This window comes from Salmo salar, chromosome 13, assembly GCF_965601325.2.
Source record: "Salmo salar chromosome 13, fSalSal1, whole genome shotgun sequence".
Classification (NCBI taxonomy): domain Eukaryota; kingdom Metazoa; phylum Chordata; class Actinopteri; order Salmoniformes; family Salmonidae; genus Salmo; species Salmo salar.
The window spans coordinates 9652501-9671076 of record NC_138303.1 but is presented as its reverse complement, the minus strand read 5'-3'; the positions used below and the strand labels follow the sequence as shown (position 1 = coordinate 9671076).

At 45.8% G+C, this 18576-nt stretch overlaps 1 protein-coding gene across 1 annotated transcript in view; it reads right to left on the bottom strand.

Moving 5' to 3' along the window:
* LOC106566304 (laminin subunit alpha-5) overlaps positions 1-18576 on the bottom strand; it is a 230278-nt gene that overhangs the window by 24821 nt on the left and 186881 nt on the right. The window contains exons 55-63 of the mRNA XM_082959682.1: positions 16253-16407; positions 16018-16150; positions 15727-15829; positions 15367-15480; positions 13821-14006; positions 8341-8483; positions 7874-8053; positions 6403-6641; positions 2487-2652 (exon numbers count right to left, since the gene is read on the bottom strand). Of these exons, the coding sequence (XP_082815808.1) occupies positions 2487-2652; positions 6403-6641; positions 7874-8053; positions 8341-8483; positions 13821-14006; positions 15367-15480; positions 15727-15829; positions 16018-16150; positions 16253-16407 (1419 nt within the window). The remainder of the gene's footprint in view (positions 1-2486; positions 2653-6402; positions 6642-7873; positions 8054-8340; positions 8484-13820; positions 14007-15366; positions 15481-15726; positions 15830-16017; positions 16151-16252; positions 16408-18576) is intronic.

The window sequence follows — 18576 nt, the reverse complement described above, 5'->3', positions numbered from 1 at the left end:
CAAATACACAGACAGGTTAACACAGGAACTAACAAGGTATCAATACACAGACAGGTTAAAACAGGAACTAACAAGGTATCAATACACAGACAGGTTAACACAGGAACTAACAAGGTATCAATACACAGACAGGTTAAAACAGGAACTAACAAGGTATCAATACACAGACAGGTTAACACAGGAACTAACAAGGTATCAATACACAGACAGGTTAAAACAGGAACTAACAAGGTATCAATACACAGACAGGTTAACACAGGAAGCAACAGGGGTATCAATACACAGACAGGTTAACACAGGAACTAACAAGGTATCAATACACAGACAGGTTAAAACAGGAAGCAACAGGGGTATCAATACACAGACAGGTTAACACAGGAACTAACAAGGTATCAATACACAGACAGGTTAAAACAGGAACTAACAAGGTATCAATACACAGACAGGTTAACACAGGAACTAACAGGGTATCAATACACAGACAGGTTAACACAGGAACTAACAAGGTATCAATACACAGACAGGTTAAAACAGGAACTAACAAGGTATCAATACACAGACAGGTTAACACAGGAACTAACAGGGTATCAATACACAGACAGGTTAAAACAGGAACTAACAAGGTATCAATACACAGACAGGTTAAAACAGGAACTAACAAGGTATCAATACACAGACAGGTTAACACAGGAACTAACAAGGTATCAATACACAGACAGGTTAACACAGGAACTAACAAGGTATCAATACACAGACAGGTTAAAACAGGAAGCAACAGGGGTATCAATACACAGACAGGTTAACACAGGAACTAACAAGGTATCAATACACAGACAGGTTAAAACAGGAAGCAACAGGGTATAAATACACAGACAGGTTAAAACAGGAAGCAACAGGGGTATCAATACACAGACAGGTTAAAACAGGAAGCAACAGGGTAAAAATACACAGACAGGTTAAAACAGGAACTAACAAGGTATCAATACACAGACAGGTTAACACAGGAACTAACAGGGTATCAATACACAGACAGGTTAACACAGGAAGCAACAGGGGTATCAATACACAGACAGGTTAACACAGGAACTAACAAGGTATCAATACACAGACAGGTTAAAACAGGAACTAACAAGGTATCAATACACAGACATGTTAACACAGGAACTAACAAGGTATCAATACACAGACAGGTTAAAACAGGAACTAACAAGGTATCAATACACAGACATGTTAACACAGGAACTAACAAGGTATCAATACACAGACAGGTTAACACAGGAACTAACAGGGTATCAATACACAGACAGGTTAAAACAGGAACTAACAAGGTATCAATACACAGACAGGTTAAAACAGGAAGCAACAGGGGTATCAATACACAGACAGGTTAAAACAGGAAGCAACATGGGTATCAATACACAGACAGGTTAAAACAGGAAGCAACAGGGTATATATACACAGACAGGTTAAAACAGGAAGCAACAGGGGTATCAATACACAGACAGGTTAAAACAGGAAGCAACAGGGTATAAATACACAGACAGGTTAAAACAGGAAGCAACAGGGGTATAAATACACAGACAGGTTAAAACAGGAAGCAACAGGGTATAAATACACAGACAGGTTAAAACAGGAAGCAACAGGGGTATCAATACACAGACAGGTTAAAACAGGAAGCAACAGGGTATAAATACACAGACAAGTTAAAACAGGAAGCAACAAGGTATCAATACACACAGACAGGTTAAAACAGGAAGCAACAGGGTATAAATACACAGACAGGTTAAAACAGGAAGCAACAGGGGTATCAATACACAGACAGGTTAAAACAGGACGCAACAAGGTATCAATTGGCCCAGCATCGTCTGGATTTGGCGAGGGTAGGCCGTCATTATAAATAAGAATTTGTCCTTAACTGACGTCCCTAGTTAAATAAAAGGTACAGAAATAAGAAAATGCTGTCATCTGGTTTGCTTAATATAAGGAATTTGAAATGATTTATACTTAAAATGTTGATACTTAAGTATATTTAAAACCGAATACATTTAGACTTTTACTCAAGTAGTATTTTACTGGGTGACTTTCGCTTTTACTTGAGTGATTTTCTATTAAGGTATCTTTTACTTTTACTCAAGTATGACAGCTGAGTACTTTTTCCACCACTTGGGATTTAACGATGACAATAGTCACACCATTCCACATTTTTTAAATCCATGATGGGCAGGGTCCAAGTAAATCAGGACCCAAAACATTGTTTTTAGAAGAGTGTTAACAGTCAGTAGCTACATTATAATATGATACTAAGAGTGTTAACAGTCTATGGGACACAGCAGTTCTTTGTATACAGCAGTCTAAGACAGTTTCCCCTCGGGACAGTTCATCACATCCTATCACGTGTTAAAACACTGAGAACATATATTTTCATGCCAGTACAGTCATCTTGAGACTTAATAAATCCCAGCAGCAGTAGTAGTGTAACCTCTGACCTGGCTGAGGAGCATGAGCAGGATGCCGTTGTGACTTATCAGTTTAACTTCCTGTTCAAAGCGCTGCATCTTCCCCGCATCCTCCTTGAAGGTGACCTCAGCATAACCTGTCCCGTCAAAGTAGGCCGCGTCGTTCACCCACTGCTGGGTCAACACTGGCTTCGCTCTGACGGACAAGGAAACGCACGTCACTAACACGGCAAAACAATATCACCATATTCATAGACAATGTTGTACATTGGTTTTGTGTCATGTCCTGACCAGTAAAAAGGGGTTATTTGTCATTGTAGGATGGTCAGGGCATGGCAGGAGGTGTTGTTTTTGTGTGTTTTGGGGTTTGTTTGTTTCATGGGGATTTGTTCTAGTTTTCATTTTCTATGTTCATTTTCTATGTGTGGCCGAGTATGGTTTCCAATCAGAGGCAGGTGTCTTTCGTTGTCTCTGATTGGAAGCCATACTTAGGCAGCCTGTTTTTTCCTTTGGGTTTTCTGGGTGGTTGTTTTTCGTATAGTCAATGTTACCTTACGTAACTGTCGATTGTCATTTTGTTATTTTTGTTTAAGTGTTCACTTTATATGTTAAATAAAAGAAGATTAGCGCTCAACACGCTGTGCCTTGGTCTGTCCTTTTTATGACATTTTGCTACCTGACTGTGAACTAAACCATACACTCCTTGGAAAAGAAGGTGCTATCTAGAACCTAACTGGGTTCTTCGGCTGTCCCCGTAGGAGAACCCTTTGAAGAACTGCCTTTGGTTCCACGTAAAACACTTTCCACAGAGGGTTCTACCAGGAACCCAAAAGGGTTCTACCTGGATCCCAAAAGGGTTCTCCTATGGGGACAGCTGAAGAACGCTTTTGAAACGCTTTTGAAACCCAGATGCAGGAGTCAACACACAGTGGTTTATAGGGGATGGACACTATAGCTCCCAGATGCAGGAGTCAACACACAGTGGTTTATAGGGGATGGACACTATAGCTCCCAGATGCAGGAGTCAACACACGGTGGTTTATAGGGGGATGGACACTATAGCTCCCAGATGCAGGAGTCAACACACAGTGGTTTATAGGGGATGGACACTATAGCTCCCAGATGCAGGAGTCAACACACAGTGGTTTATAGGGGGATGGACACTATAGCTCCCAGATGCAGGAGTCAACACAGTGGTTTATAGGGGATGGACACTATAGCTCCCAGATGCAGGAGTCAACACACAGTGGTTTATAGGGGATGGACACTATAGCTCCCAGATGCAGGAGTCAACACACAGTGGTTTATAGGGGGATGGACACTATAGCTCCCAGATGCAGAAGTCAACACACAGTGGTTTATAGGGGGATGGACACTATAGCTTCCAGATGCAGGAGTCAACACACAGTGGTTTATAGGGGGATGGACACTATAGCTCCCAGATGCAGGAGTCAACACAGTGGTTTATAGGGGGATGGACACTATAGCTCCCAGATGCAGGAGTCAACACAGTGGTTTATAGGGGGATGGACACTATAGCTCCCAGATGCAGGAGTCAACACACAGTGGTTTATAGGGGGATGGACACTATAGCTCCCAGATGCAGGAGTCAACACACAGTGGTTTATAGGGGGATGGACACTATAGCTCCCAGATGCAGAAGTCAACACACAGTGGTTTATAGGGGGATGGACACTATAGCTCCCAGATGCAGGAGTCAACACACAGTGGTTTATAGGGGGATGGACACTATAGCTCCCAGATGCAGGAGTCAACACACAGTGGTTTATAGGGGGATGGACACTATAGCTCCCAGATGCAGGAGTCAACACACAGTGGTTTATAGGGGGATGGACACTATAGCTCCCAGATGCAGGAGTCAACACAGTGGTTTATAGGGGGATGGACACTATAGCTCCCAGATGCAGGAGTCAACACACAGTGGTTTATAGGGGGATGGACACTATAGCTCCCAGATGCAGGAGTCAACACACAGTGGTTTATAGGGGATGGACACTATAGCTCCCAGATGCAGGAGTCAACACACAGTGGTTTATAGGGGATGGACACTATAGCTCCCAGATGCAGGAGTCAACACACAGTGGTTTATAGGGGATGGACACTATAGCTCCCAGATGCAGGAGTCAACACACGGTGGTTTATAGGGGGATGGACACTATAGCTCCCAGATGCAGAAGTCAACACACAGTGGTTTATAGGGGGATGGACACTATAGCTCCCAGATGCAGGAGTCAACACACAGTGGTTTATAGGGGGATGGACACTATAGCTCCCAGATGCAGGAGTCAACACACAGTGGTTTATAGGGGGATGGACACTATAGCTCCCAGATGCAGGAGTCAACACACAGTGGTTTATAGGGGGATGGACACTATAGCTCCCAGATGCAGGAGTCAACACACAGTGGTTTATAGGGGATGGACACTATAGCTCCCAGATGCAGGAGTCAACACACAGTGGTTTATAGGGGATGGACACTATAGCTCCCAGATGCAGGAGTCAACACACAGTGGTTTATAGGGGATGGACACTATAGCTCCCAGATGCAGGAGTCAACACACTTGGTTTATAGGGGGATGGACACTATAGCTCCCAGATGCAGGAGTCAACACACAGTGGTTTATAGGGGATGGACACTATAGCTCCCAGATGCAGGAGTCAACACAGTGGTTTATAGGGGGATGGACACTATAGCTCCCAGATGCAGGAGTCAACACACAGTGGTTTATAGGGGGATGGACACTATAGCTCCCAGATGCAGGAGTCAACACACAGTGGTTTATAGGGGATGGACACTATAGCTCCCAGATGCAGGAGTCAACACACAGTGGTTTATAGGGGATGGACACTATAGCTCCCAGATGCAGGAGTCAACACACAGTGGCTTATAGGGGGATGGACACTATAGCTCCCAGATGCAGAAGTCAACACACAGTGGTTTATAGGGGGATGGACACTATAGCTCCCAGATGCAGGAGTCAACACACAGTGGTTTATAGGGGGATGGACACTATATCTCCCAGATGCAGAAGTCAACACACAGTGGTTTATAGGGGGATGGACACTATAGCTCCCAGATGCAGGAGTCAACACACAGTGGTTTATAGGGGGATGGACACTATAGCTCCCAGATGCAGAAGTCAACACACAGTGGTTTATAGGGGGATGGACACTATAGCTTCCAGATGCAGAAGTCAACACACAGTGGTTTATAGGGGATGGACACTATAGCTCCCAGATGCAGGAGTCAACACACAGTGGTTTATAGGGGATGGACACTATAGCTCCCAGATGCAGGAGTCAACACACAGTGGTTTATAGGGGATGGACACTATAGCTCCCAGATGCAGGAGTCAACACACAGTGGTTTATAGGGGATGGACACTATAGCTCCCAGATGCAGGAGTCAACACACAGTGGTTTATAGGGGATGGACACTATAGCTCCCAGATGCAGAAGTCAACACACAGTGGTTTATAGGGGGATGGACACTATAGCTCCCAGATGCAGGAGTCAACACACAGTGGTTTATAGGGGATGGACACTATAGCTCCCAGATGCAGGAGTCAACACACAGTGGTTTATAGGGGGATGGACACTATAGCTCCCAGATGCAGGAGTCAACACACAGTGGTTTATAGGGGGATGGACACTATAGCTCCCAGATGCAGGAGTCAACACACAGTGGTTAATGGGGGATGGACACTATAGCTCTCAGATGCAGGAGTCAACACACAGTGGTTTATAGGGGGATGGACACTATAGCTCCCAGATGCAGGAGTCAACACACAGTGGTTAATGGAGGATGGACACTATAGCTCCCAGATGCAGGAGTCAACACAAGATGGATGTGGCTCTTGTTAGTATTCAGCGCTGAGCGCTCCAGCCATAGAGATAAGATGTTGTGGTCTACAAGTGGTCCCACCTTCCACATGGTTTCTCCTCGGTGGTGTTGAGTTGGAAGATGTTCTCAAAGTTATAGAGACTGAGCACTTCCTCATTCAGGGTCTCCAGCTCAATACAAACCCTTGAGATTGGGCAGCTGGAGCTGGAGAGGAGGCTGAGAGAAGAACAGAGATAAATAGATGTTACTAAGGGGCTGAGAGAAGAACAGAGAGACAGAGATGTAACTGAGGGATAAGAGAAGAACAGAGAGACAGAGATCTAACTGAGGGGCTGAGAGAAGAACAGAGAGACAGAGATGTAACTGAGGGGCTGAGAGAAGAACAAAGAGACAGATGTAACTGAGGGATAACAGAAGAACAGAGAGACAGAGATGTTACTGAGGGGCTGAGAGAAGAACAGAGAGACAGAGATGTAACTGAGGGATAAGAGAAGAACAGAGAGACAGAGATGTTACTGAGAGAAGAGAAGAACAGAGAGACAGAGATGTAACTGAGGGGCTGAGAGAAGAACAAAGAGACAGAGATGTAACTGAGGGATAAGAGAAGAACAGAGAGACAGAGATGTTACTGAGGGATAAGAGAAGAACAGAGAGACAGAGATGTACTGAGGGCTGAGAGAAGAACAAAGAGACAGAGATGTAACTGAGGGATAAGAGAAGAACAGAGAGACAGAGATGTAACTGAGGGATAAGAGAAGAACAGAGAGACAGAGATGTTACTGAGAGAAGAGAAGAACAGAGAGACAGAGATGTAACTGAGGGGCTGAGAGAAGAACAAAGAGACAGAGATGTAACTGAGGGATAAGAGAAGAACAGAGAGACAGAGATGTAACTGAGGGGCTGAGAGAAGAACAGAGAGACAGAGATGTAACTGAGGGGCTGAGAGAAGAACAGAGAGACAGAGATGTTACTGAGGGATAAGAGAAGAACAGAGAGACAGAGATGTTACTGAGGGGGCTGAGAGAAGGTGAGAGAGATATGGGTTACTGAGGGGGCTGAGAGAAGGTAGAGAGAGATATGGGTTACTGAGGGGGCTGAGAGAAGGTAGAGAGAGATATGGGTTACTGAGGGGGCTGAGATGTTTGACCACTAGGCTTTATGGGTATTATGACTCATACTGTGGTACTTTATTACTGGACTATAGAATTCCATATTTGATGGTCATTCTTCTCATACAGTTTTATAGAAAAATACTACATTAAAAACTACACTAGTAATGATACAGGCACTGTCTAATGATATACACTACCTAATGATATACACTGCCTAATGATATCCTTTCATGAATATGTCATTATATAGGCTTATAAATTTATATAAATGCTTAAAAAAAAACGTATATTCAATATTCTCTGTCCCACAGTGTGCGTGGAAGATAGCGTATTATTTATTATTTTATTTTGTATTTTCTTATGATATGTGTTGTCTATTTGTATAAACAACCCCCCCCCCCGGAATAAACAGAGTTTAAAAATAATAATAAAATACTTACGTCCTTGTTTCCGAGGTAAAAGACAAACTGTTTGTCTGGTTGGTCCTGTCTGCGGGCGCGTGAGGCTTCGGGCAGGGTGATGTAGAACTTGAGGGAGGTGTAAGCTGACAGGTCTGCCAGGTTACTGGGGGTACGCACCTGCACACCTGATGTCCCGTTGAACTTGACAGGTACGCTCACCTGAGAGGAAGAAAAGAGGAAAATAAAAATGGCTGCCGTCCATTCCTACGTATGTTGATGTTAACCATAGTAGATAGACGTTCTATAAAATCTGAGTTTTGACCCAAAATTCATACTTTATTCATACAATAACTACATTTAACAAACACATTTGTAGCACATGTAGAGAATAGGGGGGGTCCATTTCAGACCAAACAAACACAATGCTTGGTAATTATTATTTCATCTTATTAAGTTTGTCTCTATTGAGGGCCTGGGTTACGTTTGTCCCGTATGAGCCACCGTACTTTGCTGGCTGCCTTGCGGGCCTCTGCGATGAGCTGTCTGATCCTGAGGATGTTCTCTGAGATGTTGGGCATCTGGGCTGAGTGGTTCTGTAGCTTGTCTAGCTTCTTCATCAGTATTGGGATGGCCTCGCCCAACATACCCACTGGAGGGACACACACGGACAGAAATGTTCTGTCAGTCTAAACCCATTTAAGCAGATGTTTCTTCATTGAGCAAGTCTGTACACACCGCTCTATGAAAATCAATCCTAATCAGCTTTAATAGCAACATTCAAAATGGAAGACAAGCTAGAGTCCTTGTCCTCTGTATGGTGAAACTATAAAGAACCTACACAGAGGTATCTAGTGGTCCTACCAGACCTACTGTCTAGTGGTATCTAGTGGTCCTACCAGACCTACTGTCTAGTGGTCCTACCAGACCTACTGTCTAGTGGTATCTAGTGGTCCTACCAGACCTACTGTCTAGTGGTCCTACCAGACCTACTGTCTAGTGGTGTCTAGTGGTCCTACCAGACCTACTGTCTAGTGGTATCTTGTGGTCCTACCAGACCTCCTGTCTAGTGGTATCTAGTGGTCCTACCAGACCTACTGTCTAGAGGTATCTAGTGGTCCTACCAGACCTACTGTCTAGTGGTATCTAGTGGTCCTACCAGACCTACTGTCTAGTGGTATCTAGTGGTCCTACCAGACCTAATGTCTAGTGGTCCTACCAGACCTACTGTGTAGTGGTATCTAGTGGTCCTACCAGATCTACTGTCTAGTGGTATCTAGTGGTCCTACCAGACCTACTGTCTAGTGGTCCTACCAGACCTACTGTCTAGTGGTATCTAGTGGTCCTACCAGACCTACAGTCTAGTGGTATCTAGTGGTCCTACCAGACCTACTGTCTAGAGGTATCTAGTGGTCCTACCAGACCTACTGTCTAGTGGTATCTAGTGGACCTACCAGACCTACTGTCTAGTGGTCCTACCAGACCTACTGTCTAGTGGTATCTAGTGGTCCTACCAGACCTACTGTCTAGTGGTATATAGTGGTCCTACCAGACCCACTGTCTAGTGGTATCTAGTGGTCCTACCAGACCTACTGTCTAGTGGTATCTAGTGGTCCTACCAGACCTACTGTCTAGTGGTCCTACCAGACCTACTGTCTAGTGGTATCTAGTGGTCCTACCAGACCTACTGTCTAGTGGTATATAGTGGTCCTACCAGACCTACAGTCTAGTGGTATCTAGTGGTTCTACCAGACCTACTGTCTAGTGGTATCTAGTAGGTCCTACCAGACCTACTGTCTAGTGGTCCTACCAGACCTACTGTCTAGTGGTATCTAGTGGTCCTACCAGACCTACTGTCTAGTGGTATCTAGTGGGCCTACCAGACCTACTGTCTAGTGGTCCTACCAGACCTACTGTCTACAGGTATCTAGTGGTCCTACCAGACCTACTGTCTAGTGGTATCTAGTGGTCCTTACCAGACCTACTGTCTAGTGGTATCTAGTGGTCCTACCAGACCTACTGTCTAGTGGTATCTAGTGGTCCTACCAGATCTACTGTCTAGTGGTCCTACCAGACCTACTGTCTAATGGTATCTAGTGGTCCTACCAGACCTACTGTCTAGTGGTATCTAGTGGTCCTACCAGACCAACTGTCTAGTGGTATCTAGTGGTCCTACCAGACCTACTGTCTAGTGGTATCTAGTGGTCCTACCAGACCTACTGTCTAGTGGTCCTACCAGACCTACTGTCTAATGGTATCTAGTGGTCCTACCAGAACCTACTGTCTAGTGGTATCTAGTGGTCCTACCAGACCAACTGTCTAGTGGTATCTAGTGGTCCTACCAGACCTATTGTATAGTGGTATCTAGTGGTCCTACCAGACCTACTGTCTAGTGGTATCTAGTGGTCCTACCAGACCTACTGTCTAGTGGTCCTACCAGACCTACTGTCTAGTGGTGTCTAGTGGTCCTACCAGACCTACTGTCTAGTGGTATCTTGTGGTCCTACCAGACCTCCTGTCTAGTGGTATCTAGTGGTCCTACCAGACCTACTGTCTAGAGGTATCTAGTGGTCCTACCAGACCTACTGTCTAGTGGTATCTAGTGGTCCTACCAGACCTACTGTCTAGTGGTATCTAGTGGTCCTACCAGACCTAATGTCTAGTGGTCCTACCAGACCTACTGTGTAGTGGTATCTAGTGGTCCTACCAGATCTACTGTCTAGTGGTATCTAGTGGTCCTACCAGACCTACTGTCTAGTGGTCCTACCAGACCTACTGTCTAGTGGTATCTAGTGGTCCTACCAGACCTACAGTCTAGTGGTATCTAGTGGTCCTACCAGACCTACTGTCTAGTGGTATCTAGTGGTCCTACCAGACCTACTGTCTAGAGGTATCTAGTGGTCCTACCAGACCTACTGTCTAGTGGTATCTAGTGGACCTACCAGACCTACTGTCTAGTGGTCCACTACCAGACCTACTGTCTAGTGGTATCTAGTGGTCCTACCAGACCTACTGTCTAGTGGTATATAGTGGTCCTACCAGACCCACTGTCTAGTGGTATCTAGTGGTCCTACCAGACCTACTGTCTAGTGGTATCTAGTGGTCCTACCAGACCTACTGTCTAGTGGTCCTACCAGACCTACTGTCTAGTGGTATCTAGTGGTCCTACCAGACCTACTGTCTAGTGGTATATAGTGGTCCTACCAGACCTACAGTCTAGTGGTATCTAGTGGTCCTACCAGACCTACTGTCTAGTGGTATCTAGTGGTCCTACCAGACCTACTGTCTAGTGGTCCTACCAGACCTACTGTCTAGTGGTATCTAGTGGTCCTACCAGACCTACTGTCTAGTGGTATCTAGTGGGCCTACCAGACCTACTGTCTAGTGGTTCCTACCAGACCTACTGTCTACAGGTATCTAGTGGTCCTACCAGACCTACTGTCTAGTGGTATCTAGTGGTCCTACCAGACCTACTGTCTAGTGGTATCTAGTGGTCCTACCAGACCTACTGTCTAGTGGTATCTAGTGGTCCTACCAGATCTACTGTCTAGTGGTCCTACCAGACCTACTGTCTAATGGTATCTAGTGGTCCTACCAGACCTACTGTCTAGTGGTATCTAGTGGTCCTACCAGACCAACTGTCTAGTGGTATCTAGTGGTCCTACCAGACCTACTGTCTAGTGGTATCTAGTGGTCCTACCAGACCTACTGTCTAGTGGTCCTACCAGACCTACTGTCTAATGGTATCTAGTGGTCCTACCAGACCTACTGTCTAGTGGTATCTAGTGGTCCTACCAGACCAACTGTCTAGTGGTATCTAGTGGTCCTACCAGACCTATTGTCTAGTGGTATCTAGTGGTCCATACCAGACCTACTGTCTAGTGGTATCTAGTGGTCCTACCAGACCTACTGTCTAGTGGTCCTACCAGACCTACTATCTAGTGGTATCTAGTGGTCCTACCAGACCTACTGTCTAGTGGTATATAGTGGTCCTACCAGACCTACTGTCTAGAGGTATCTAGTGGTCCTACCAGACCTACTGTCTAGTGCTGTCTAGTGGTCCTACCAGACCTACTGTCTAGTGGTGTCTAGTGGTCCTACCAGACCTACTGTCTAGAGGTATCTAGTGGTCCTACCAGACTACTGTCTAGAGGTATCTAGTGGTCCTACCAGTCCTACTGTCTAGTGGTATCTAGTGGTCCTACCAGACCTACTGTCTAGAGGTATCTAGTGGTCCTACCAGACCTACTGTCTAGTGGTATCTAGTGGTCCTACCAGACCTACTGTCTAGTGGTCCTACCAGTCCTACTGTCTAGAGGTATCTAGTGGTCCTACCAGACCTACTGTCTAGTGGTATCTAGTGGTCCTACCAGACCTACTGTCTAGAGGTATCTAGTGGTCCTACCAGACCTACTGTCTAGTGGTATCTAGTGGTCCTACCAGACCCACTGTCTAGTGGTCCTACCAGACCTACTGTGTAGTGGTATCTAGTGGTCCTACCAGATCTACTGTCTAGTGCTATCTAGTGGTCCTACCAGACCTACTGTCTAGTGGTCCTACCAGACCTACTATCTAGTGGTATCTAGTGGTCCTACCAGACCTACTGTCTAGTGGTATCTAGTGGTCCTACCAGACCTACTGTCTACAGGTATCTAGTGGTCCTACCAGACCTACTGTCTAATGGTATCAAGTGGTCCTACCAGACCTACTGTCTAGTGGTATCTAGTGGTCCTACCAGACCTACTGTCTAGTGGTATCTAGTGGTCCTACCAGACCTACTGTCTAGTGGTCCTACCAGACCTACTGTCTAATGGTATCTAGTGGTCCTACCAGACCTACTGTCTAGTGGTATCTAGTGGTCCTACCAGACCAACTGTCTAGTGGTATCTAGTGGTCCTACCAGACCTACTGTCTAGTGGTATCTAGTGGTCCTACCAGACCTACTGTCTAGTGGTATCGAGTGGTCCTACCAGACCTACTGTCCAGTGGTCCTACCAGACCTACTGTCTAGTGGTATCTAGTGGTCCTACCAGACCTACTGTCTAGTGGTCCTACCAGACCTACTGTCTAGTGGTATCTAGTGGTCCTACCAGACCTACTGTCTAGAGGTTTCTAGTGGTCCTACCAGACCTACTGTCTAATGGTATCTAGTGGTCCTACCAGACCTACTGTCTAGTGGTATCTAGTGGTCCTACCAGACCAACTGTCTAGTGGTATCTAGTGGTCCTACCAGACCTACTGTCTAGTGGTATCTAGTGGTTCTACCAGACCTACTGTCTAGTGGTATCGAGTGGTCCTACCAGACCTACTGTCCAGTGGTCCTACCAGACCTACTGTCTAGTGGTATCTAGTGGTCCTACCAGACCTACTGTCTAGTGGTCCTACCAGACCTACTGTCTAGTGGTATCTAGTGGTCCTACCAGACCTACTGTCTAGAGGTATCTAGTGGTCCTACCAGACCTACTGTCTAGTGGTATATAGTGGTCCTACCAGACCTACTGTCTAGTGGTCCTACCAGACCTACTGTCTAGAGGTATCTAGTGGTCCTACCAGACCTACTGTCTAGTGGTATATAGTGGTCCTACCAGACCTACTGTCTAGTGGTTCTACCAGACCTACTGTCTAGTGGTATCTAGTGGTCCTACCAGACCTACTGTCTAGTGGTCCTACCAGACCTACTGTCTAGTGGTATCTAGTGGTCCTACCAGACCTACTGTCTAGAGGTATCTAGTGGTCCTACCAGACCTACTGTCTAGTGGTATATAGTGGTCCTACCAGACCTACTGTCTAGTGGTCCTACCAGACCTACTGTCTAGAGGTATCTAGTGGTCCTACCAGACCTACTGTCTAGTGGTATATAGTGGTCCTACCAGACCTACTGTCTAGTGGTCCTACCAGACCTACTGTCTAGTGGTATCTACTGGGCCTACCAGACCTACCGTCTAGTGGTATCTAGTGGTCCTACCTAGACTAGTGGTTGTAGACCTACCAGACTTGTTGGCCTCCAGGAATGCCTTGTTTATGTCCTCATTGGTGGTGTTAGCGTCTCCGTACTGCTGCTGCCATTGGTCCACCTGCTCTTTGATAGGGGCTAGGGTATCCTCTACCTTCGCTGCTGTACTGTTCGCCTCCTCCGCTGCAGCCTTCGCCTCCTTTATAACCTTAGCCGTTTCCTCTGGAGGACAACATGTACAGGTATTGTTTGGAGGATAGGGTAGGAGGGATAAGGTTGGAGGGATAGGGTAGTAGGGATAGGGTAGAGGGGATAGGGTAGGAGGGATAGGGTTGGAGGTATAGGGTAGGAAGGATAGGGTAGAAGGGATAGGGTAGAGGGGATAGGGTAGGAGGGATAGGGTTGGAGGGATAGGGTAGAGGGGATAGGGTAGGAGGGATAGGGTTGGAGGGATAGGGTAGGATTGATAGGATTTATAGGGTAGGGGGGATAGGGTAGGAGGGATAGGGTAGGAGGGATAGGGTAGGAGGGATAGGGTTGGAGGGATAGGGTTGGAGGGATAGGGTAGGAGGGATAGGGTTGGAAGGATAGGGTTGGAAGGATAGGGTAGGAGGGACAGGGTAGGAGGGATAGGGTTAGGGGGATAGGGTAGGAGGGATAGGGTAGCAGGGATAGGGTAGGAGGGATAGGGTAGAGGGGATAGGGTAGAGGGGATAGGGTAGGAGGGATAGGGTAGGAGGGATAGGGTTGGAAGGATAGGGTATGAGGGATAGGGTAGAAGGGATAGGGTTGGAGGGATAGGGTTGAAGGGATAGGGTTGGAGGGATAGGGTAGGAGAGATAGGGTAGCAGGGATAGGGTAGGAGTGATAGGGATTGGGTTGGAGGGATAGGGTTGGAAGGATAGGGTAGGAGGGATAGGGTAGGAGGGATAGGGTTGGAGGGATAGGGTAGGAGGGATAGGGTTGGAAGGATAGGGTAGGAGGGATAGGGTAGAGGGGATAGGGTAGAGGGGACAGGGTAGGAGGGATAGGGTAGAGGGGATATGGTAGGAGGGATAGGGTTGGAGGGATAGGGTAGGAGGGATAGGGTAGGATGGATAGGGTTGGAGGGATAGGGTTGGAGGGATAGGGTAGGAGGGATAGGGTAGGAGGGATAGGGTAGGAGGGATAGGGTTGGAATGATAGGGTGGGAGGGATAGGGTAGAAGGGATAGGGTTGGAGGGATAGGGTAGAGGGGATAGGGTAGAGGGGACAGGGTAGAAGATATAGGGTAGGAGGGATAGGGTAGGAGGGATAGGGTAGGAGGGATAGGGTTGGAGGGATAGGGTTGGAGGGATAGGGTTGGAGGGATAGGGTTGGAGGGATAGGGTTGGAGGGATAGGGTAGGCACTATTGGACTGGGTTTAAGCAAGAAATGTGTCTGTTTTGTACTTGTATTCGTTGAGGACCTGTTCTTATTTACGACGATGGTCTGGAACGTGTGTGTGTGTGTGTGTGTGTGTGTGTGTGTGTGTGTGTGTGTGTGTGTGTGTGTGTGTGTGTGTGTGTGTGTGTGTGTGTGTGTGTGTGTGTATGACCTTACCTCTGCTGAAGTTGAGGTTACTCTGTACCATCTCAAGGTCTTTCAGTAGAGTCTTGTGTTTCTGCTTGGCCTCATCCAGACGAGTCATGGCGTCCCGGAGACGAGGCTTCAGATCTGACAGGACAAAGGCAATAATAACATATGAAATAAAATAAATAAACGACAAGCGTTCGACATTCACCACCAGGGTTGTTAACCTTCATTCCCAGTTTTCCCAGAAATCCTAGTTTCCTCCCTGTTAAATCCCTCCTGATTTCAATTTGGAACGAAAGTTTCCAGAATTTTCTAACCCCTATTCATCACCGAACCGAATTTCTATTCATCTGAGGTGGGAGGAAACAATACTTATTGCATCAGTACCATTATTCAGCTCCTGTTGAAGTGCGACAGCTTCCTCCAGGAGTTCAGAACTGTGATTCCTCAGACCGTCAGCTTCCTGGCCCAGGTCCTGACCCTTCACATTCTGCACAAATCAACAACGACTGCATCAACACCGTAACAAAACATACTGTATATTAGTTTCTTACAAGCCCGTTATGGCAACGTTAAGGTGCCACACATGTTCAATGCATATAGTATACTGCAGTTTTCTGTGAGTCTCAGAGTGTCCTCACAAATGTAGGAAAATACGTGCATGTGTGTTGTCCTTACCTCCAGAGCATCCACAGCAGCTTGGTTAGCAGCAATCTCAGCGTCTCTGACTCCGGCGATGATGTCGGTGTACGCTCGTGACGCGTTCACCGCTCGCTGGATAAAACCATCCTTGTTGGTGTTGGAGATCACACTGTAACACAGAGGAGAAAAACGTGAAGTCGAGGCCAGATCAATAAACCAATCAACCAACGTATCAGCCATGCATCAATTGATGAATCCATCAACTCCTCACCTGGAGAGGTTCATGGCCAGCTCATTGAGTAGTTCAGCGTGTTTCTCTGCTGCCTCCACCAATGGTATCTTACTGAGGGTGGGGGCAAAGGTCTGCACCTTTTCAACCAGGGGCATCCTGGCACCATCCAACTGGGCGGCCAAACGCTCGTACTCCTAGAGAGGACGGGGGGGGGGGGGGGGGGGGGGGGGGGGAGGAGGGAGGAGGAAGGAGATTTGGGATTAAAAAAGGTGTTACTAATGTTTAGTATGATCAGGGTACACAGTCAATCAATCAATCAATCAATCAAATGTATTTATATAGTCCTTCTTACATCAGCTGATGTCTCAAAGTGCTGTACAGAAACCCAGCCTAAAACCCCAAACAGCACGGTGGATAGGAAAAACTCCCTAGAAAGGCCAGAACCTAGGAAGAAACCTAGAGAGGAACCAGGCTATGAGGGGTGGCCAGGTGGTACCAGTACAGAGTCCATGTGCAGGGGTACAAGGTAATTGAGGTAGATATGTACATATAACTAGGAATAAAGTAACTAGGCAACAGGATAGATAATAGACAGTAACAGCAGTATACTGTAGGTAGGGGTAAAGGGTAGATAATAGACAGTAACAGCAGTATACTGTAGGTAGTGGTAAAGGATAGATAATAGACAGTAACAGCAGTATACTGTAGGTAGGGGTAAAGGATAGATAATAGACAGTAACAGCAGTATACTGTAGGTAGGGGTAAAGGGTAGATAATAGACAGTAACAGCAGTATACTGTAGGTAGGGGTAAAGGATAGATAATAGACAGTAACAGCAGTATACTGTAGGTAGGGGTAAAGGATAGATAATAGACAGTAACAGCAGTATACTGTAGGTAGGAGAAAAGGATAGATAATAGACAGTAACAGCAGTATACTGTAGGTAGGGGTAAAGGATAGATAATAGACAGTAACAGCAGTATACTGTAGGTAGGGGTAAAGGATAGGTAATAGACAGTAACAGCAGTATACTGTAGGTAGGGGTAAAGGATAGATAATAGACAGTAACAGCAGTATACTGTAGGTAGGGGTAAAGGATAGATAATAGACAGTAACAGCAGTATACTGTAGGTAGGGGTAAAGGATAGACAGTAACAGCAGTATACTGTAGGTAGGGGTAAAGGATAGATAATAGACAGTAACAGCAGTATACTGTAGGTAGGGGTAAAGGATAGATAATAGACAGTAGCAGCAGTATACTGTAGGTAGGGGTAAAGGATAGGTAATAGACAGTAACAGCAGTATACTGTAGGTAGGGGTAAAGGATAGATAATAAACAGTAACAGCAGTATACTGTAGGTAGGGGTAAAGGATAGATAATAGACAGTAACAGCAGTATACTGTAGGTAGGGGTAAAGGATAGATAATAGACAGTAACAGCAGTATACTGTAGGTAGGGGTAAAGGATAGATAATAGACAGTAACAGCAGTATACTGTAGGTAGGGGTAAAGGATAGATAATAGACAGTAACAGCAGTATACTGTAGGTAGGGGTAAAGGATAGACAGTAACAGCAGTATACTGTAGGTAGGGGTAAAGGATAGGTAATAGACAGTAACAGCAGTATACTGTAGGTAGGGGTAAAGGATAGATAATAGACAGTAACAGCAGTATACTGTAGGTAGGGGTAAAGGATAGATAATAGACAGTAACAGCAGTATACTGTAGGTAGGGGTAAAGGATAGATAATAAACAGTAACAGCAGTATACTGTAGGTAGGGGTAAAGGATAGATAATAGACAGTAGCAGCAGTATACTGTAGGTAGGGGTAAAGGATAGATAATAGACAGTAACAGCAGTATACTGTAGGTAGGGGTAAAGGATAGGTAATAGACAGTAACAGCAGTATACTGTAGGTAGGGGTAAAGGATAGACAGTAACAGCAGTATACTGTAGGTAGGGGTAAAGGATAGATAATAGACAGTAACAGCAGTATACTGTAGGTAGGGGTAAAGGATAGATAATAGACAGTAACAGCAGTATACTGTAGGTAGGGGTAAAGGATAGACAGTAACAGCAGTATACTGTAGGTAGGGATAAAGGATAGATAATAGACAGTAACAGCAGTATACTGTAGGTAGGGGTAAAGGATAGATAATAGACAGTAACAGCAGTATACTGTAGGTAGGGGTAAAGGATAGGTAATAGACAGTAACAGCAGTATACTGTAGGTAGGGGTAAAGGATAGATAATAGACAGTAACAGCAGTATACTGTAGGTAGGGGTAAAGGATAGATAATAGACAGTAACAGCAGTATACTGTAGGTAGGGGTAAAGGATAGACAGTAACAGCAGTATACTGT